This window comes from Miscanthus floridulus, chromosome 16 (assembly GCF_019320115.1).
Source record: "Miscanthus floridulus cultivar M001 chromosome 16, ASM1932011v1, whole genome shotgun sequence".
NCBI lineage: Eukaryota > Viridiplantae > Streptophyta > Magnoliopsida > Poales > Poaceae > Miscanthus > Miscanthus floridulus.
The window spans coordinates 93307364-93330591 of record NC_089595.1 but is presented as its reverse complement, the minus strand read 5'-3'; the positions used below and the strand labels follow the sequence as shown (position 1 = coordinate 93330591).

Below are 23228 nucleotides of genomic sequence, written 5' to 3'. Positions count from 1 at the left end.
CGATCCTAGCGACAATGCAAAGTTAGATCACTCGAGTGGCACTAGATGACCGATATGCAAACAAGTTTGCCCCTCTTGATAGTATGGCCATCTATCCTAAACTCGGTCATAAACTTCTCTACACACCTATGGCCGGTGAAATGAAATGCCCTAGGTTATACCTTTGCCTTGTGCATTTCATTCCATCTCCTTCAATGTTGATGCAACACATGCACCAACACGATCAATAATGATATGATCCACTTCATATCATCACATGATCATATTGGTTCATCGATCTTGACTTTACTTGCTCTTCACCGTTGCCATCGTCCATCGGCGCCAAGTCTTGCTCAAGCTTCACTGCCACGCGGTCCATCACTCCAAAGCCTTCGACTTGCTCTTCACGCTTGCAACCGGTCCATCAAGCCAAGTCTTGTCTTGATCTTCTCTACCTTGATCACATGACTCAGTGTCATGTCTCATATGCAATAAGCTCCTTCATCATCACATGTGTGAGCTTTGCAACATCTCCAAGCCATTTTCACCTTCATGGCATATGTTGCTCACACACATGTACCTGTGGACTAATCACCTATGTATCTCACATAAACACAATTAGTCCACCTAAGTTGTCACTCAATTACCAAAACCAACCAAGGACCTTTCAAGCCAGCTCGTGAGCTAAACGAGCCAAGCTTCCAGAAAAAAAAATATCAAAACTTATATTAGTTTTTGTATTACTTCATGTCTTGCACTTAACAATTAACTGGTAACTGGTCTAGACCCTATAAATTGACTGGTAACTGGCCTAGATGTATTTCTTTTATATTATTATTATTCTCAAACTTTAGATAAATGCAAATGTTATATTTTGTGTATTTTTTATACCTGGCTCACGAGCTCGAGCTTTTAACGAGCCGAGCCGGCTTTCTGGCTCATTAGGATAACGAGCCGAGCCGAGCCGAGCCGAGCTAGCTCGTTATCTTAACGAGCCAAAACGAGCCGAGCCGAGCTGAGCCAGCTCGTTATCCAGCCTTAGGTGGAGGCATACTCGCTGGCTGTGCGGCATGGCTGCTCCACAGTGCGACGGCGGCGGTGCGTCGCTGATGCAAGTAGGCGGCGGTGCTGCACGAGTGGAAGGTGGCGCCGGCGGCACATCTACTGCTCGAGGGAAAGTCGTTCCATGCGTTGCGGATGCGAGCGACTGCGAGGCACAGGTAGGCTCGGTTTCTCGATTTAAACCGAAAAATTGATGTATGCATTCTCTGGTAAACCGATCGGCTTCTCATTCTTGGAAACCGAACCTCAGAGGAACCGAATAAACCAAATCGAAGTGTCAATTTAAACCAAATGCCCGGCGTGACTTCTACTTTGCTTTTTTTTTAGGAAGTGACTTCTACTTTGCTATGCACAATTTCTCTTTACTCACAGGTCCTCGTGGGGAAAAAAGAAAAGAAGAAAAGAAACAAAGAAAAAGAAAAACTGCATCCACCATCACTATCCCCGTTATACAGGAACAATCGGGCGATCGCATCAAGTCGGGCATTTGCCGTCCACCTCGTCTAGCTGGGCTCTATGATTAGGCTGGTCCATCTTTAATGTAGTGACACGTGTCCTTGAACACCTAACTGAAAACACTGTTCCTTCGTTCTCACCAGTCCACTTCAACGTCACGAATGAACATATTGGCCCATTCGCGGACACGTACAGCGAACGAGTTGCCATCGTCATCGTTCGCGCCTTCATGGATCCGAGACGGTCGCAATCACGAACAGGGCAGAAATCACGGCACCGCCGCTGCGGTCAACGCGAGACCAGTGGTAGCGTGTGTGGCCTCGTGCCCTGCTGCCTCGTCTTCTATTTTTTTCCCCTGCGGAGAAGGGAAGAAAAAAGAAGGGGGAAAGCCGAGCCAGCGCGGCGCCCGCGGACGCCGAATCCACCTTGACCGTTGGCGGCTCGGCATCCCAAATCAGACGCCTTCCTCCGTCGCTGCGCTGGCCAAGCCAAGCAATCAAGGGGGTGTTGGTCCGTCCAGCGGAGGGTGAGCATGGTGAGGGCCCTCGACCGCTACTCCTCCGGCAAGGATGTCGCCTACAGGTTCGCCCCCGGCTGGATGCTCTCTCTAGTATGCTCGGGCCAAGAAGCAAACCCTTCCCTTGGGCTGGTAGGATAGTTCTTTGATTAGTTCCTAGATAGTACTAGCTTCTTCCCTGTTTCCAGGAAGTGGCTTCTTCCCATTCAGCTGGTGTTTTTCACCTGATTTTTGGCCCCGAAGCGTAGTTTTTATCTGGCAAATATCATTCGTGCTGGGTGTACTTGGGGATTGAATCTGAGAATCAAGTTATTGGGTTCAGGTGATGGTAGTTACTAGTAGATGTTTACTCCTTTGGTTTTAGTTAGTGTTTCCACTTGACAGTGATTGGTGGCCCTGCTTACGAATCGAACTGGATTCATCGATAAAAGAGCACACAAGATGTATCAACACACTGAATCCATTGCCGGGTTCGTTATTCAAAAGATACCATCACCTGTGTGCGAGAGGAACAAGAGCCCAAGTAATTGCAGCTTATTATGATACTATGTGGGAAGCAATAGAACCAGGAAAAGTAATGTGACAATGAATGGAAACTAATGTGGGCTCATGAAAATTAGGTCCTGATGCTTAGTGCAGACAAACAACGCTAGAGCATAATTTAAGCATATGAAGTGTGGTATAGTAGTTTCAATTGAGAGAGCATGTAGGTCAATATTTGGTGATAATCTTTAATTTGTTTCTTACTGGCAGCTGTGGATACTGTGGCTATGCATTAAACCTGAGCTCCTCCGCACGGAACACGGCGAACATTGGATCCAAGTATGGCAAGCACATCAGGAAAGGTGTTGTCTCATTCTTTGCAATCGATGAGAGCCGCTTTACACATACTGACGAGGTGAGCTGCACGCCGTACTTCCATTCAAGCCGTTCATGGGGATTCTTCAGAAATAGGACGCGATTGCTCTGCCGGAAGTGCAGTGGTCATATTGGTAATGCTTATGAAGATGAGGATCCCACCTTTTGCGAGGGGTCAGATGACCTGGACATGAGCTCCAAGGGCAGCAGCACATCCCCTCGGAAGAAATATGTTATTAAGATCAATGCACTGCAGCCCTCATCAGACGACTCTGGTGCTCTCTTCTCGCCGTGATGATAATCTGGGGCCTGTTCGGCTGGCCAGCTGAAGCTGTTTTGTTGTGAAAGAAAAATACTGTAGATTCTAGCTGATAAGCCGGCTGATAAACTCTGAACTGCAGCCATGTGTACCTTTTCAAGTCCACTATACTGCAAACAGAGTAAATGCAGAACCAACAAACAAGAAGTGCTAGGAATTTGCTATGTTTGTTCTATTTCAATCATCTTCCCACACATACTCTATTACAGAGTAGCCCCTATATTTCCTTTGTGCAGCAGTGTAAATGTATACCTTGACAGGACTAGTGAATTTTTATTGTGTTATTAATACTACTGCAAAATGATAGGGTTTTTGCCTCTAGTGTACCTTGTCTCTGGAGTGTCTGCATTATTTTTTCTGAAGTTCACTGCCTTTGCAATTTCGAGACTTCTTGTATCGCATATTCATCAGATATACATATGTTACTTTGTCTGTGGATGTGCATGGGTGTGGCATGCTGCATGCAGTTACAAATATTAAAGGAACAGAGTAGTCAGTGTATTGGAATATTGTACACTGTATTGAATTTTGTCAGTCTAAAGGGCAATGGTTCTCTTCAGTTATTTCGTGAGCAGATTTTTGGTTTATAGCTACTACACTATGAAAAGATTAATCGAAATGCATGTTATTTGACTTGATATATATGTTCAGATTAATTCTGTACTAAGCTGTTGTTGATGTGACACATTTTCTATGATGGATCATTCAATAGGTCATGGAAATAATAGACATCTAGCTTGATCCAGTTCATCACCACTGATGTTCCTGTTTACTACTCAGTTATTTTTTCATTGGCATCACATGAAAAGGAAAATAATTTGTATTCAGATGATTCATTTGAGTATGACATCTTCCACAAATCCTACCCAATTTCAGCACCTGCCCAACCCTTTCTGATACAGGTACGCACAGAACCAGAACTTGGTTTTGCTAGGATTCCAACTTCCAATTGAATCCCTAGGGTACACTAGTAATGAAACATGGAAAAACTAGCATGTAAACTGCATCTGCTTTTCTTTATCACAGATGGCACACTTCACGTGAATACTGAGCGAGGCAAACAAGGCACAATCATCAATCACTAGATCAATACTGACCTACGGAACCAAAGTATCCAAATCTGCAATCAAACAAACCTGACGCTTTCACTTGCAGGCCTGAGGCATTGAAACTGCAAACAAAACACCAGTTTTCCATCGTAACAACAGGATTCACGAAACAGAAAAGACGACCACAATACATTCATTTGCATTGAAGAGTAACGAGTTGCACAACAAGCTTGATTTCCAACATCAGATACACTAACAAGAGTTCATGAGACATTCTTGACCGCAAGACTTGTGGGCACGGCCAGACAACATCGCAGCTGCAGGGGGGGGGGGGGGGGGTACATCGAGGGGAGTCAATCAGCCTAGCCGCCGAAGCCGTAGAGGGTGCGGCCCTGGCGTTTGAGCGCGTAGACGACGTCCATGGCGGTGACAGTCTTGCGGCGGGCGTGCTCGGTGTAGGTGACGGCGTCGCGGATGACGTTCTCGAGGAAGATCTTGAGCACGCCGCGTGTCTCCTCGTAGATGAGACCCGAGATGCGCTTGACGCCGCCCCTCCTCGCCAGCCGCCGGATCGCCGGCTTGGTGATGCCCTGGATGTTGTCGCGCAGCACCTTCCGGTGGCGCTTCGCGCCGCCTTTGCCGAGCCCCTTGCCACCCTTGCCGCGCCCAGACATGGCTTCTTCCGCTCGGGTGGGTGGTGGATTTCCTCGGAGATTGCAGGCGGTACTGAAGGTGAGATTTGTGGTGCTTGGAGTGCGGGTTGGGGGAAGAAGGGGAGGGGTTTAAAAGGAGGCGAGCGGTGGGAGGAGGGCGGTGGCTGCCGTTCGATGCGGAGGGAATGGACGGGTGGGATGGGCACGCGGGGTAGGATGCCGCGGATCGCTGACGTGGAGTGAGGCGCGGATCGCTGACTTGGCGGGCCGGGTCTGAAATTTCGTACGCGGAGGCGCGCGAGCGCGAGCTTGAAAGCTTGGGGCAACGGGCAACTGCTAGCCGGGCTGGGATGCGCGGTTTCGTGGATTCGTTTTTGTTCCGGGTCATAAATTTTTGCAGGCTTCCTCCATTTCCCTTCTGCGAACCTGCTACCTCCGTCTCTAAATAATTGTCTTTTCTATGCTATAAGTTTAACTAAAATTATACAAAATATGTGTAATATTTAAATTTTTAAATAATTTATTATAAAAACAAATTCAATAATCTATCTAATAATATTTTTTGTACCATAATTATTAATATTTTTATATATATTTAGTTAAAGTTTTCTCATAAAGTAAAAATAATAGTTATTTAGGGACTAAGGGAGTACGCCAAGATGACACAGTGAATTTTATTATTTCCTTCACTTGCTGCAAATTTTTGCAAAAAAAAAAAGTTTTCTTATATATTTCCCAGTAATGATACATAAAAAAGAAAAAATAAATTATACTACTATGTTTCTTTTTCTTTTCAACACAATAAGAACAATAACGCTCACATACACATGTATTCATCTTTGTAAACATACGTGCGCAAGCTTACCTATCCGTATAGGAACTTTTGAGAGATTAAGCTAATAAATCTTAAGATTGATAAAATCATCTGGCCCTGTTTGTTTCGTTGAAATTTATCTTATGCTGATACTTATATTGATTTGTTATAAGAGGAAAACACTGTTTATTCATTGAAAAGTACTACTGAAGTACTGTCGCAGAACAGGATGGTGAAAGGTCCTAATATGACTAGAGATGGATGAATAGTCTATTTAAAAATTTACAAACCAACTAGAGCAATTTGATTAATATGATAAATAGCGAAATGCAAACTTGCTCTAGCCATACAAGGGTTGCAAGCCACCTATCCAAAAATTTTAATTACTATGATCAATATACACATAATTTTGCTAAGTCACTACTCACTAAGAGCTCTCACACTTGCTACACCAAAAAGCTCCACTATATGAACTTAAATTATAAAGCAAGCTCTCAATTCTAGCTACACTAAAGAGCTTGCTACAACTAGTTTACGAGAATGTAAATGAGTGAGTAGGGTGATTATACCACCGCGTAGAGGAGTCAATCAATCACAAGAATAATACCAATTCAATCACCGGGAGAATACCAAAGCGTAAGAGACAATCAATTTTTCTCCCGAGGTTCATGTGCTTACCGGCACGCTAGTCCCTGTTGTGTCGGCTAAGAGGTGTTGCACGAACCTCGTCCACACAATTAGACACCGCAAGAACCCACCCACAAGTGAGGTAACTCAATGACACGAGCAATCCACTAGAGTTATCTTTCGGCGCTTCACCGGGGAAGGCACAAGACCCCTCATAATCACCGCGATCGAAGCCAGAGGCAATCACCAACCTCCGCTCGACGATCCTCGCTGCTCCAAGCCGTCTAGCTGGCGGCAACCACCAAGAGTAACAAGTGAATCCCGTAGCGAAACACAAACACCAAGTGCCTCTAGATGCAACCACTCAAGCAATGCACTTGGATTCTCTCCTAATCTCACAAAGATGTTAAATCTATGATGGAGATGAGTGAGGCAGCTTTGGCTAAGCTCACAAGGTTGCTATATCAATACAAATGGCCAAGAGTGTAAGCTAGAGCCGCTCTAGATCGATCGGACGTGTCCGGTCACACTGGACCGGACACACCCAGCGTCCGATCAATTATAACGCTGAAAACCGAGACTTGCAGGTTCATACCGGACGCGTCCGGTCGAGTCCAGATTGCTACCAAAGCCGCTCAACTACGACCGGACGCGTCTGGTGAGTGCCACATGAGGGCTATGCTGATCCCGTCATGAACAATGGACCCGGACTTCACTCGAACATGCCCGTTAGCGAGCTCACCGAGCGCGTCACTCGAGCTATCGAGGCAAGCGACGTTAGCTCAGCCCCTCCGGTTGTGAGAAACCACGGACGGGGTAACGCACAAACCTCAACCGACCCCTACCAAGCCCAACGGGGCTCAGGGGCTCAAGACACCCAAACGCCTCGGCTGCGCCTGGGTCTGCGACTCTGACTCACCCGATCCCCCGGCGCGCCCGACGCCTAGATCCACGACTCCGACTCGCCCGGTCCTACAGCGCGCCCGATGCCTGGATCCGTAACTCCAACTCGCCCGATCCCCCGGCACGCCCGATGCCTAGATCCGTGACTCCAACTCGCTCGATCCCCTAGCGTGCCCGACACTTGGATCCGTGAGTCTATCTCGTTCGATCCCTTGGCACGCCTGACACCTTGGATAGTGACTCCAACTCGCCCGATCCCTAGATCCGTGACTCTGATTTTCTGAAACCTTCGGCACGCTCGCTGACTAAACCCCCTAGGCGATTCAGCCTAAATCGCCCAAGGGCTTGGAGGCTACACCCGTGGGTGCGCTCGCACGCACCCGCTGACAAAACAAAACTTTCCCCGCTGGCAACACGAAAAATCCCCCAAATGATTCTGCCCGAAACACCCAGGGGCTACACCCGCGGGTGCGCTCGTGCGCACACGCCATCAAGACAAAAATCCCCCAGATGATTCTACTCGAATCGCCCAGGGGCTCGGGGGCTCCTGTCGGGTTTATAAACCTGGGGTCCCTCGTGGACCGGCTTCACTAGCAAAGGCTCGGCCCAACAGATGACGTTGCAAACAATGCACAACTCCTAGGCCAGCCCAGATACCTAAAAAATAGGCCTGAAGGGTGATCCAAATCTTCGATCGGAAGGCCTCACTAAGAAGGAACAACTCTCACTTCCGACTCCGGTTTGCGTCTTCGACTAGAAGGCCTGGCCAAGGAGGAACGACGCTTGCTTCTAACTCTGACCCGTCTCTCTGACCAGAAGGCCTAGCCAAACGCTGCTTCCGAACTCCAACCCGCGTCTCCGACCGGGGACACACCGAACCCCTACTTACATCTCTTCTCCGACTGACGCAGTCGGAGCCGACTAGGACCAACCGATCGGGGACGCTCGATCGGTGAGGACCAGGAAACGGATGGAGCAAGTAAGGCAGGGTACTCAAGTCAACCGCAATACCAAGGACCGTACCTCATACACCTGTAGGACAGTACCCTACAACCTTCCTAGCATGTTAGAACCCAAGCAGTGTTGTGGGCGCCATCAACTCCCATACCAGACAAACATGGTAACACTTCCCCCACATGCCTCTAGGGATCAACAGTGTTGTGGGCGCCGGCATTTACCATACCAGACGAACATGGTAAAACCCACTATGTGCCTTTAGGAATCAACAGTATGGCAGGCATCGACGTCTGTCATACCAGAGGAAGACGACGAAACCTCCCACATGCGTCTGATAACAACAGTGTTATGGACGCCTATAATCATCTTGTTCCCAACAGCGTGGGCAACAAGACTTAGCATACATACACTCTGCCTCTCTCACTTGTAAGGCCATCTCCTTCATCTATAAAAGGGGATGCGCTCTCTCCTAAAGAAAGATATCGGATCAGTTCACTTACATTGATTCACCCTCTGTAGCTTTAGACACTCTAAAGCTACGTAGAGCACACACTTGAACACTTAGCACGTAGTGGAGCTCACGTCACTCTCGGCCCTTCAGACCAGAGTCTGACCGGACTTCTTGCACCCCCCATCTTTCTCCTTCCGTTTGTAACCCCATTGCAAACTTTGAGCACCTGGGCTTAGGAATAAAGTCACCGATCGACTCAAACTGGACGTAGGGCACGTTGCCTGAACCAGTATAAACCCTATGTCATTGAGTGCTAGGCCACATCCAATCACAACGTATGACAAAACTATAAATATTTATGTGTTGGTCACTTTCTGCACCGACACCGCTACAACATGATCGGGGCTCTTGCAATTGTAGCATCTTCTCACATATTCTTTGCTTTTGGTGTGATCTCTTCTCTTTCTTGCACCATATCCCTTCTTCTTCATGAATTTTTCCATCTTGCGCACAAAGAGAGCCATACCTTCATCATCAATATCACTAAGATCATCATTATCACTTGATTCTTTCTTGGACTTGCCCTTGTTCTTGGATGATGAGCTAGCCTTGAATGCTACACTCTTCTTTTTCTTGTCTTCATCTTCCTTCTTGTCATCCTTGTCAACCCCTCCCTTTCCACATGGTATATCTCGTGTCATGACATCACCTAGTACTTAGGGGTAATCTCCTTCAATCCTCCTCTTAATAAGCAATCTCAACATCTCAAATATTGGAGGTAAGCACATCAAGAACCACTGAGAGACATCATAATCATTGATCTTCTCTCCCAAAGCCTTTAAGTCATTGACAATCACTTGCAATCGATGGAATATCTCCGGAATGCTCTCATATTCCTTCATCTTGAAGCTTGTCAACTTGTGCTTGAGGATGTACAACTTGGCACTCTTCACCACTAGTGTGCCCTCATATATTTCCTCTAATCTCTTCCACACCTCATTAGCTCTCTCATAATCCTTGATTTGCTCAAACACCTTGGAATCAATGGCATTGTATATGGTGTTGAGAGCCATTGTATTGCATTGCTTATTGGTCTTGTCTTGGTTGGTGAGATTGTCGGGATCAATGATAGCATAGTCACTCTCGGTCACATCTCATACTTGATCATTGATTGAACCAAGATACATCCTCATCTTTCTCTTCCAATAATCATAGCATGTGCCATCAAAGAACGGTGGTTTGCCCCCCACATGGTTGAACACAACTTGAGCCATAATTTGACACCGAGGTTGTTAAGCCTTCAATCAAACGGTGACCACGGCTCCGATACCACTTGAAAAGTCCTAAAATGGCTAGAGGGGGGTGAATAGCCTATTTAAAAATCTACAAACCAACTAGTGCAATTTGATTAGTATGACAAATAGCGAAATACAAACTTGCTCTAGCTCTACAAGGGTTACAAGCCACCTATCCAACAATTCTAGTTACTATGATCACTATACACACAATTTTGCTAAGTCACTACTCACTAAGAGCTCTCACATTTGCTACACTAAAGAGCTCCACTATATGAACTTAAACTACAAAGCAAGCTCTCAATTCTAGCTACACGAAAGAGCTTGCTACAACTAGTTTGCCAGAATGTAAATGAGTGAGTAGGGTGATTATACCGCTATGTAGAGGAGTGAACCAATCACAAGAATAATACCAATTCAATCACCAGGAGAATACCAAAGGGCAAGAGACAATCATTTTTTCTCCCGAGGTTCACGTGGTTGCTGGCACGCTAGTCCCCGTTGTGCCGACCAACACTTGGTGGTTCACCGGCTAAGAGGTGTTGTACGAACCTCGTCCACACAATTGGACACCATAAGAACCCACCCACAAGTGAGGTAACTCAATGACACGAGCAATCCACTAGAGTTACCTTTTGGCGCTTCACCGAGGAAGGAACAAGACCCCTCACAATCACCACGATTGGAGCTGCCGAAGACAATCACCAATCTCCGCTCGACGATCCTCGCTGCTCCAAGCTATCTAGGTGGCGGCAACCACCAAGAGTAATAAGTAAATCCCATAGTGAAACACAAGCACCAAGTGCCTCTAGATGCAATCATTCAAGCAATGGACTGGGATTCTCTCCCAATCTCACAAAGATGTTGAATCTATGATGGAGATGAGTGGGAGGGCTTTGGCTAAGCTCACAAGGTTGCTATATCAATGCAAATGGCCAAGAGTGTGAGCTAGAGCCGGCCAAACGATATTTATAGACACCCCCAAACAATAGAGCATTTGACTTAATTATTGGGCTGACTGTGGGATGACCGAACGCGCAGGTCGTGTGCACCGAATGCATCCGGTCGCTATGTCCGGTCGCAGCATACGGTCGTAGCCAGACCGCCATGTGTCCCTTTTTAAATGTTTAGCCATTCACGCCCAATGGCTATCTCTATGCACAATAATACTGGTGATCGTACGTGTTGTTAGAAAATGACCGAACATAGGAGACGCAGCATCCGGTCGAGTCTAGAGAGCTCCCAGAGCCGCTCTGGGCCAACCGGACACATCCGGTCACACCAGACCGGATGCACCAGCGTCCAATCAATTACAGTGTAGAAAACTGAGACTTGTAGGTTCATACCAAACATGTCTGGTGTGGTGACCAGATGCGTCCGGTCGAGTCTAGAGAGCTCCTAGAGCCGCTCAACTACGACCGGACATAGCCCTGCATCCGGTCCTCACTGGACCAACACCCGTGCCCCATGTCACCTCGACCGGACGCTAAACCGTGATTACTCAGCGTCCGGTCACTGCTACAACCCAGAGTTCGGTCAACTCTGTCATGCCTGACTAGAATACCGGACGTGCTCCGGTATGGATATCGAACGCATCCGGTCACATCGGGAAGATACCGGACACGTCCGGTCCTCACGACGGACGTGTCCGGTCACCCCATGACTAGCGCATTCAACTCCTTTTCAACTCTATCTTCTTTTCCCTTGCTCAAATGTGCCAACCACCAAGTGTATCACCTCGTGTACACGTGTTAGCATATTTTCACAAATGTTTTCAAGGGTGTTAGCACTCCACTAGATCCTAAATGCATATGCAATGAGTTAGAGCATCTAGTGGCACTTTGATAACCGCATTTTGATATGAGTTTCACCCCTCTTAATAGTATGGCTATCGATCCTAAATGTGATCACACTCACTAAGTGTCTCGATCACCAAAACGAAAAAGCTCCTATCAAGTTTCACCTTTGCCTTGAGATTTTTGTTTTTCTTTCTTCTTTTCCAAGTCCAAGCATTTGATCATCACCATGCCATCACCATGCCATGATCTTCATTTGCTTCATCACTTGGAGTAGTGCTACCTATCTCATAATTACTTTGATAAACTAGGTTAGCACTTAGGGTTTCATCAATTCACCAAAATCAAACTAGAGCTTTCAGATGGGCCTGTCCCTTGCCACTAAAAATGTATCACCCTTATTTTCTAAAATAAATCTACAAACTAGCTTTTCTATTGAGGCCATTTTTGGAACACGTAATTCTCAAAACATAGGAATATAAAAAATGTGGGACTAGAATGCCCATGCAATCAAAAGCATATAGAAATCTAGAATGCATGGAAATTACAAATAGAGGTGTTTGAATGGTACTCCCTGCGTCCCAAATTATAAATCATTTAATTTTTTTTTGGAGAGTCAAAACATCTCAAACTTGACCAAAATATGTGGGAAGTGTGGGTGATTTTTCAATTTGCTCACAATGTGCAAACAATATAAACCATATGTTGTTCACATGTCAAAGATCCAGATCAGTCTGGATAGCTTTAGGCATATGGAGCAAGGTGGAGGAGACCTTGAGGGTAGACAGATCGAGATCCATTGTAATCCATGAAGTTTTGAGAATTGGTGGCACTTTACCAAAGACAAATGGTATGGGTTTTGTGGAGCTCATTCTTTTTGGTGGATGGTATATATGGTGGGAACGGAGGAAAGTCGTACATGGAGAAAGTAAAAAAAGTTTTGGAGATCGGCTATGTCCATCGCAACAATGGTGAACAATTTTATGAAGGTGAGAGAAAAGAATCCAAACCTAAGAGAGGGATGGAAAAAACCACTGGAGGGCAAACTTATGGTGAACGTGGTTGCAATGTTTGATGCAAACTCTAGAACAAGAAGTGCGGGAGTGATAACCAGGGATGCGGGTGAAGGTTGTATTGAAGCAAATCATGGCTTTCTGGTGCATGTAGTAGATGCAACAATGGCAGAGGCGTATGCACTAAAGACAGGTGAAAGGTCCTAATGGCTAGAGAGAGGGTGAATAGCCTATTAAAAATCTACAACAACACTAAGACAAGTGATTAGTAAATAAGATGGCGAAGAAAATTGTGCGCTAGCTCTACACTTGTGTTGCAAGCTACCTAACCAATTCTAATTTCTATGATCTCTAGTGTATCACACAAAGTCTAGGTCACTAATTCTACCACTAGTGAGCAACCTAAACAAGTAATTCAACTAATTACTTCTACGCTATACTAGAGAGCTACTCTACTAGCTAAGCTACCACTACACAAGATATTTCTACAAGAGAGGTAGAGGGATCAATACCGAGCCGGGCAAGCGAAAAATCAATCACAATGAATGCCAATTGACACAATGATTTTTTACCGAGATTCACTTGCTTGCCAGCAAGCTAGTCCCCATTGTGGCGATTCACCCACTTATAAGTTCATGCATTAATAGGCATCACACACCTAATCCGCAACAGGGTGCCACACAACCAACACAATATGGGGATAACACAAGCCATGCATAATCCACTAGAGTACCTTTTAGCTCTCTACCGGAGAAAGATCAAGAACCCCTCACAATCACCACGATCAGAGCCAGAGACAAGCACCTTCCTCCGCTCGATGATCCTCGCTGCACCGAGCCATCTAGGTGGCTGTTGGTATATTTAACGTACACAGATAAATCCGCAAGCGCACGAATACCGCTGTAGCTTTTACCTAGAAGTATTCCAAGTATCATATCCACAGGGAAACATGTGAGACAAACTATGATCTAACTTAACTAGGGGTAGCAACAAGGTTGAGATAAATAGGAGCATAGAGAGGTGTCAGGGACCTAATACCAGGGTACCAAATGAGGTGGAATCAATAACCATCGAACGTTGACGCTTCCAGTCAGACAAGAATGCTACTACACTTCTTGCCCAAACAATGGAAGATTGGTTCCGCCTCGCCCGACATCCAAGGGCTAAGACTTCGCCTTGCTCGACGGCTAAGGGCTAGCTCCGCCTTGCCCGACGGCTAAGGGCTAGCTCCGCCTCACCCAACGTCTAAGGGTAGGCCCCACCTTGCCCGACGGCTGGGGGCAGACTCCGCCTCGCCCGACATTCGAGGGCAGGCCCTGCCTCACCCGATGGCTGAGGGCCAGCTCCGCCTCACACAATGGTTGAGGGCTAGCTCCGCCTTACCTGACGTCCGAGGATAGGCCCTGCCTCGCCCGATGACTAAGGGCAGACTCCACCTCGCCTGATGTCTGAGGGTAGGCCCCACCTCGCCCGACGACTGAGGGCAAACTCCACCTCACTTGATGGCTAAGGGCTAGCTCCGCCTTGCCTTATGTCTGAGGGTAGGCTCCACCTCACCCGATGACTGCACCCTGCTCCTCCATTAAGATGAGCACATGGTATGACAGGACATTCGAGTCAACCACAGTACCAAGGGCCATGCCATGCATGCCTGTAGGAAGGTACTATTAGGATACGATGGGACAAGCGCTTTAGGCCCTTTCTGACCTGACAAAGCCTGAATAGTGTTGTAGGCACTGACTTTTGTCCCACAGTGTTGTAGGTGCCACCATTAGCCCTCGGATGCGGATACTAACACAAGCATACGATAACCACTATGATCCAAGACAGAACTCACATCATCTATAGTGACTGGACGTATGGTCACTTCCCTGTCTACTCTCCATAGGGTCATAGCTCAGCTCTCTGGCACACCGCACCTGTCCGCCGGCATGGGATGGGATGCACCCAGTTGCTGAATAAGGCCAGGGCATGGCCCTATGAGGATCAGGGAACATGCCATCCCTGACACGGTCTGCCATGTTAATAGGGCAGGCACAGGGGAAAAGGAAGACCCTGGCTCCTCGAAGGACTTTCCCTACCTTTAGGTTTTTTCCTCTTTCTCCCATCTGTAAACCCTCTGCTCCCCCCTTGGTCTATACAAGGGAGGGCAGGGCACCCCACTAAAGGGACCGATGGATCGTTCTTAGAGACACAAGATGACGCATCAATTCCGCACACAACATATAGCCAAGCAGCAACCAAGCTCTTGGTGCCCTTTCAACCTTTCCATCAGAGACTTGGGACCTATCCCTCTCTCGACCGTTTGTACCCCCTACTATGAATCCTTTTTGGTACTAATAACATAAGCAGCAGCAAACTAGACATAGGGACATTCTGTCCAAACTAGTATAAACCTTGTGTCCTTTAGTGCACCATCCTGAGCCTAAGCGCATAACAATTATAAATTTACTAGTTGCTGTTTGTTCGAAACACCGACAGTTGGCATGCCAAGGTAGGGGCCTTTGCACATTCCAAATTAGGCCTCAGATGGCTAACCATGCAATCAGCTCGGTCCCTGGGTGACACATGTGCGTTTTGGTGACCTAGACTTCATCGTCACGAGGGGAAGAGAGTTGGTGTTGGCCCACGTCACCATCCAATCTCTCCCCTCCATCGATTTCAACTACAGGAAGGCTTGAGCGCCAGCCCAGCATCTCCCTTGGACCACAGCCATCCAGGGAGGACCCGCGCTGCCTCACCCTCTTCCTAGAACACTCCACATGGAGCACCCCGATGGCACTTCCGTTTAGTCTCTGTGACACCACGACGACCGTAAGCCACCTTGTGGCACAGTGTACGATCCCACCCCCACAAACAACGAGTTCATGGGAATGATCAAAAGTGTCATGGAATCCCTCCATAGCCTCCTCGCAGAGGGGCCAATGTCAAACTCTGGCTCTAACTCCAGTAGGGGAAGCCACCACTCCTCCCGGGAATGTTTCATGGCGGATACCTCCGAGGGACATGTCGAAAGCATCTCTAAGGAGGAGGCTACCCCGGCAGGCAACCTTAGTGGCGAAACCAAAGGGGATGTAGCGGCCCCACCTCACATAGGGGTGGAGCAGCTAAGAGCCCAAAAGTGGGAGATCAACGAGGCTGGACAACAACTTGTTCAGGAATACGCGGAAGTCGATCGAGAGATCAAACGCCGCGGAGACAGTGGGCGCGCACGCGCTGTGGCCTATGACGTAAACCGAAGGATCATCGTCGATGATGAAACCCTTCCTCACTTCGCTCAGGTAAGTCAGAACATCACCGTTGCAATGACCTTGCTTCATGGCCTTCCAGAGGCCGCAACGCCCGAGGATCATTGGGCCCACCTCAAAATTCGCACGCTGCTCGAGCATGTGGCGGTGTAGTAGGCGGAAAGCTCATTGTCTCGGTGATGCAAGCTTGACACCAGCTAGTGCATGCCCTCAGTGTGCCCTGCTAGGGATGCATCAGTCCACCAGGAACCTCAAGGCTTTGGGTAGTGCACTGTAGCCTAGATACATTAGCGTCTCGGCCGTAGCTGTAACAGAACCACCCAATTTATACAAGATCAAGTACGGCTTTCCCTGTTTAGCACGTTGACACGCACATACTTTCACTTATATAAACCCAGTAGTCCACCGAGTGTCACGAAGGACCTTGGTAAATCAACATCACAACCAAGATCGCTTGATTAAGCAAATACGCACCACATATGCAGGGTTGCAGTGGAAATAATATTACAAATGGGTTCACAAATAATAGTACAAGTTTGGGTTTCAAAACCGATTATTGAAAATAACATAGCTTTCAAATGATTACATTAATATAAGTTCCAAATACATTGCTAGCATAAGTGACATCCTCAGACAAAAGCATATATATGAGAAATAAATATAGTCACCGAGCCCACTGGTGGTTAGCCACCATCTTCAGCAGGCCTAAGAACTTCACCTGCAACATGGTGGGATAAACCCTGAGTACTCGAATGTACTCAACTAAACTTACCCATCATAAACCAGAAATAAAGTGACACCAAGGAGTATGCAAGGCTTTATAGGTGGAGCTAGCTTGACAACATTTTGCAAAAAAAGCCAAGAGTTGAGCTATACATTTTATAATTCAGTAACCAAGTTAATTATAGCTATTCATCTCTAGATTAGCAACTAACCTATGCCAAACATGTGGCATATCATTTAGTATAAGGCGATAGTAACCATAGCCAGTATAATGTTGTAACATCATCATCATCATCATTATAATCATTATAACCATCAAGTTCAATTAAGTGTCTCTACATTACCGCTGCTCAGTCAAGTTCTCACTATCTGGGAGAGATGGCGATTCGAATCGATTCCTATCTAGCTAGAGGGGTATTCCTAACACAAACCCTGCTTCTCCCGTCGGGGTCACAATCAAGCCACCTTTGGTACAACTCCGGAGTCATGGGTCTGGACAGCACCGCATCCTCAAGGGTGACACTCTGCCAAGAAGTGCAGGAATTTTAAGCACCTGACCCCTTGGGCTCACGCCAATGTCCCCAAGCACATCCTTACTACCTCCAGAATGCGCACGCCCCCCCGATTCTCGGCCTAAGTCAAACTACTAGGCTTCGCGGTCAGAACGACTTATCTGGCCAGCTAAGTGTTAGGCTGCGTTCAACATGACATAAGGACATACAGCGTATCGATCCTTAAACGACACAGACGGAGTCACTATGTCCAACCCTGCACAAGACTCCGCCTGGTCTTAATTCATTATTAACATGGTTCTTTTCTACGATAGCAAATATAGCCAACCAGTGACCCACCTCATCCTAAAGCTCGCAGGTGATAGGAAATCACCCAACTTCTACCGCACTAAGCATGGCTAAGCATTTAACCCGTTCTTAAACTTAATAGGATTCAAGTGCGATATCTGGACAAGGATAGATATATCATGCAACAATTGGTTCCAATCAATTCCTATACTTAATGCATCATCAATAATAAAAGATACTCAAGATATTTGGAAAACATGGGAGACTTAAAATGCTCCGGGGCTTGCCTAGTATCCAACACTAGGTTAGTGTTTGTTAGATGACACTCGCTTGGTGAGTATCTCCCATCCTAGCACTTATCCAGTCCTTCCATCTTCAGGATAGGTCCACCATACACCGTCTTCGGGTTTAGGCTCCAACATCACATCCTTCACGTGGTTCATCTAGCAGTACCTAGATGAGATGCAAGATGCAAGTGCATGAATATGAAGGATGGTAATATGAGATGCATCACATAATAGCATTCAAGGACAAACATAAGATCATGCAAGACATAGACACCTAGAGTTATTTAACTAAACATCACACAACCTATTATAAAGGGGTAGCAAGCATGTTAGGTATGGCACACAAGTGAACTTCAGTTCAGATATTGCACCCATGCATCGATTAAGAACTAACCAACTATGTTAAGCCAAAACAAGAGCAAGCTAACGCAATCACCTAGCACATGTATAGAAATCTAGACAGCAGCATAACAGTCACTTGTTTTATCCATAACTAGAGATATAAGCATCCAACAAGGGTGACCCTAGACTTTCTAGAAAGCTAATGAAATTGCCTACAACATTGTTATTATCACCAAAATCTCATTCCAAAGCCTAACTAGTTCAAACATACCAATGTTTTAGATCTACATAGAACTAGGACAGAAAAGTAGTAGTAGTTTGAAAATGGCATAACTAGAGTTACAGACATCAAACAAGCATGAACCTTAACTTTATAGAAAGATTATTAAATTATCTAAAACATGTTTACTAACATCACAAGGTTATTCTGCCATTAACAAGGTCAATCAAGCATAATTGAGCACCTCTGTCCAGACTTGGACAGATTCTGCCATGCAACTTCACAAGCTTATAACTAGAGTTGTACTAATCCAAAATACATGCAACAAGACAATATGGAAATATTATGAAATTGTCTATAATTCATATTTAATCATCCCAGCATGATTCCCAAGTTAAAAGGGCCAAACAGTCACATTTATCAAATCTGGTCTAGAAATTCCAGAGAACTACAATTTCTGATGACCAACTTAGAACAGTCATAACTCACAAAATATTTGGCCAAATGCCATGAAAATTTAAGACAAGATGGTTAAGTGAGTTATGTACAACTTTATTATTATCATCGTAAGATGATTCTACATATAACAAGGTCAATTAATCCAATAAATGCATCTCTGTCTAAAACATGGACAGAAACTGATATGCCACTTTAAACAGCTATAAATGGAGTTACACATGTCCAATAAATGTGGTTCTAGACTTTTTAGAAATCTTAGCAAATTATAAACAACTTTGTTGTAAATATCTAAAGCTAATTCTACTATTAAGAAGGCCCCACAATACCAACAAGCCAACCCTATCTGGGTTTGGGCAGAAAGAGCCACAGAGATTTAAGCAACCATAACTCAAGATCTACCTAACAAAAAATTATGCTATTTAGCTTTTCGAAAAGCTTAAGAAAAGTAATACAACTCTTGTATTGTCATAAAGTCATGATTCATAACTTAACTGAGCCAATTAATTCAAACATGCAGGCCTATTCATAATAGGAGCAAAGCAACACAGGGTATTTGTTATTTTTATAGCTCTTAAGCTGTCAATCCTCAAATCCTGAAATTTTTACCAGACATCAACCACAATATTAGTAGCACTCCATAAAATTTTCATATTTATTTGAGCAAAACAACTACAGTTATGAAAAAGATAAGACACAACTAGTATTAAAAACCTAACTGCATAAATCTATTTTTACAGCAAAATATTTAAACTAAAACATGCCATATTATAGATCTACTGCATATACAATTTCACAAGGATTCCAAAAAGTCCTCATTTACTATTTTACCATTTTTCTACTAATTACTACAAATTTTCAAAGTTGATCATCTAAATCTGCAAAAATCAAAGAAAAAGGGGTGTAGATCTTGCATCGGGGTCCATGCAGAAAATACAAATTAAATCTAGACAAACATATCCTTTATGGCACAATTCATCTGAGTCATGGCTTCCCACATAGGTCCTCCAACTTCATCTAATTCATGGCCGCAGTCCTTCGCATCCTCTTCTACACAGACATGGAACAGAGCAGGGTTGTGGCCGGCCGGGCTAGGCCTGCAAGAGTCGACAGCGGCGGGGAAGGGCCAGCCTGGCTTGTCTGTAATCGTGCCTTGGCCAGTGGCATTGGCCAGCTACAGCCCATGGCCCTCTTGGCCATGTGTGCGGGTGGCATGCCGTGGTGATGACCAGCTATGGCAGTGGCGAGGCGACGCGGTAGTGGCGTTGTACGGCACGAGCGTGGAGTTGAGCATGGGGAGGCCGAGGGGCAGCAAGCTGGCGTAGCACCTTCGCTCGATGGCATGGCTAGGAGGGAGTCCAGCAGCGCCGACAGCAGCGGCGTTCATGGCAGCGGCATGGTGCCGGCTGGAGAGAGCAGGAGAGGGAAGGAGAAGTGAGAGGGAGAGAGTGGAGAGGGCAGGGGAACAGGGCTCGGGCTCAGCTTCACCAAGTGACACGCGACGGCGAGGTGGTGAACAGACAATGAGTGCGCGAGGCCACATGGCAGCAAGCTTCTGAACAGTTGGCCATGTTCAAAATTTCCGAACTGAATGAACTGATCAAATACCACCTCAAATATACCAGCTGAAACTCAATCTTAGGCTCCCTCAAACTCTCAAACCGACGTGAATTAGTGAGAGATCCAATAATCAGAGTGGTAGAGCTACATGAGTACGCCAATATTTCTTATATAAAGTTGAGCTAATTCGGCCTGGTTTGGGAGATACAAGGTTCCAAAGTGGGGTACATGAAAACTGAAATCCCGAATTCAGTCATCCAGACTTAGCCAAATTTCGAGCTCCCAAAACAGCCATGGATTCTAACTTGAGGGCTTGTTTTGACTTGCTTACAAGCTGATCTAGCTCTTTGTACAAAAACAAAGTTTGTTCTACTCCACTCAAACTTCAACTTTTATTTAAGATGCAACTCTATGAAGCACTATAAGTGATTGGTCAACACTGGTCAATATAGCATCATGGTAAAGCTTAAATTACCCTCTTTGATCTATTGAAGCATATTCTGGCCATTTGCTCAACATGAACCCTTCATAACTTTTGTTCATGAGTGTAAGTAGAGTTGTTTGAGCAAGGTTGAAATGTTGGTTTGTCATCACATGTTCTCATTCACCTAATAAAGCAATTTAGGCGAGAACATAACTTGTCATTTCATGTGACTTATTGATTCCAAACTTCACGAAACTTTTCTAATCATCCATGTGGGTGGAAATTGATTTGAGGCACATGAAAGAAGCACCTTCAACATTACTTAGGTGTATATCTGAAAAGGGCCAATAAGCAAGCAAAGGTGTGTTGCCCAAGTTTAAGTTGGAGCTCACTCTTGTAGATTTGATCTTAACACCTTCATCACCACTAAACATGTCATGTTTGAGTTCAAACCCATTGTTTAACTGGTGACAAACACTTGGGGTGTTACAGTAACCGCGATGCATGCAGCACCCTCAATGCTCGTAGATGTACCTACAGTGACCCAAGAGAAGGAGCTCACCATGGCTATCACCCTTGTCGTGGCGGACGCTACGACAGCGGTGAGGACCGAAGCCCGAGCCCTGGCCTACCGGGCCCTCAGGCCTTTGGCCAGCACATCCTCAACGCTGCTTTCCCACCAAGGTACCGACCACCTACCAACATCCCTAAATACTCTGGGGAGACAAACCCTGGACTTTGGCTTAAAGACTACCAGCTTGCCTGTCAAGCCGGTGGTGTGGATAATGATGACTTCATTATCCACAACCTTCCACTATTCTTGGCTGATTTGGCACGAGTGTGGTTGGAGCACCTGCCGTCCAACGCAATCCAGAGTTGGGCGGATTTGAAGGAGATCTTTGTGGGAAATTTCCAGGGCACATACAAGCACCCTAGGAACCCATGGGACCTCAAGAACTGTCTTCAGAAGGCCGGTGAGACCCTCCGCGGGTACATCCGGTGCTTCTCCTGATAGTGCAATGAGCTCCCCAATGTCGCTGACGCCGACGTGATAGGAGCCTTCCTGTCCGGGACATCCTATGAGTCTTTGATTCATAAGCTAGGATGCAAGGGCCCACAGACCACCAAGGAGCTCCTAGACATTGTGACCAACCATGCCTTCAGGAGAAGAGGCGGTTCGAAATGACCTTCGATCACCTCGAGGGCAAGCACAAGGCAGGGATAAGGGTGCTGGTGAAGGCACCTCCAATCGTTCCATCTGAAAGGAAGAATAAGACGCAACTGGCATGAGGACTCGCTCATGGCCTACCACTGACCGCAAGAGTGGTCGGAAGCCCACGGATGGCACTCCGAACCACTTTGAAAAATTACTCGAGGTGCCATGCCCAAACCACTGCCTTTCCTATTAAGCATCTACTCAAGGACTATGGCCTCATGCGGCAGTTCTTAGTTCGGAGGCTCCAACAAAGGGGAGCAGGGGAAAGACCCTCCCCCACTATGAATGACTGCTGAGGAAAAGGACAACGGCTTTCCAACTGCCGAATGGCTACCTCATGATCTTTGGAGGATGAGCGGACCTATGACTCCAAACGCCAGTCATAAGGTCACACGTCGTGAAGTCTACATGGCCCAACCAGGCCACTCCTCCCTTCCTCTAGTGGTCAGAGTCTGCCATAACCTTTGATCAGACTAATCATCCAAATACCATCCCACACCCGGGAAGATATGTACTTGTGGTCGACCCAATCGTCGGCCCAAAGTGACTCACAAAAGTACTAATGGATGGGGGCAGCGACCTCAACATCATATATGCAAAGACGCTCGATGAGATGGGCATTGACTGGACACACCTCCGCCCAACCCAAGCGCCTTTCCATGGCATCATGCCCAGCAAACAGGCCATGCCACTCGAGCAGATCGATCTGCCTGTTACCTTTGGGGATCAATTCAATTACAGGACTGAGACCCTCACCTTCGAGGTGGTTGGGTTCCCTGGAACCTTCCATGCCATCCTAGGACGACCATGCTACGCGAAGTTCATGGCCGTCCCCAACTACACATACCTCAAGCTAAAGATGCCGGGCCCCCATGGGGTCATCACCATCGACACCTCCTTTTAGTGGGCCTACAAGTGTGAGGTTGAGTGTTGTGGCCATGCCACAGCAACCATCGCCTCCGGGGAACTCACCGCCCTCAAGGAGGAGGTCATCGAAGAAGCACCCGACGTGAAGAAATTGACCGGGTCATTCAAATCAGCAGAGGGCTCCAAGGGGGTCCTCATAGATCCCAACAGCTCTGAGGGTAAAATAGTACGCATTAGTACCACACTTTCCTCCAAATAGGAAAGCGTGCTCATCGACTTCCTCCGCGATAACAAAGACATCTTTGCATGGAAACCTCGGATATGCTAGGCATTCCA

The 23228-nt window shown here is 46.4% G+C and overlaps 2 protein-coding genes across 2 annotated transcripts; one reads left to right on the top strand and one right to left on the bottom strand.

Moving 5' to 3' along the window:
* The first annotated feature begins 1820 nt into the window (after window positions 1–1820).
* On the top strand, window positions 1821–3512 carry LOC136513483 (uncharacterized protein At4g08330, chloroplastic-like). Its single transcript, XM_066507481.1, has 2 exons — window positions 1821–2079; window positions 2768–3512. Exons 1-2 carry the CDS (start codon window positions 2030–2032, stop codon window positions 3165–3167), a joined length of 450 nt encoding a protein of 149 aa, XP_066363578.1. The 5' UTR covers window positions 1821–2029; the 3' UTR covers window positions 3168–3512.
* A 900-nt stretch (window positions 3513–4412) lies between these two features.
* LOC136513721 (histone H4) lies at window positions 4413–4989 on the bottom strand. Its single transcript, XM_066507675.1, has one exon. The coding sequence runs from the start codon at window positions 4912–4914 to the stop codon at window positions 4603–4605; it is 312 nt and encodes a 103-aa protein (XP_066363772.1). The 5' UTR covers window positions 4915–4989; the 3' UTR covers window positions 4413–4602.
* Between the last annotated feature and the right edge of the window lie 18239 nt (window positions 4990–23228).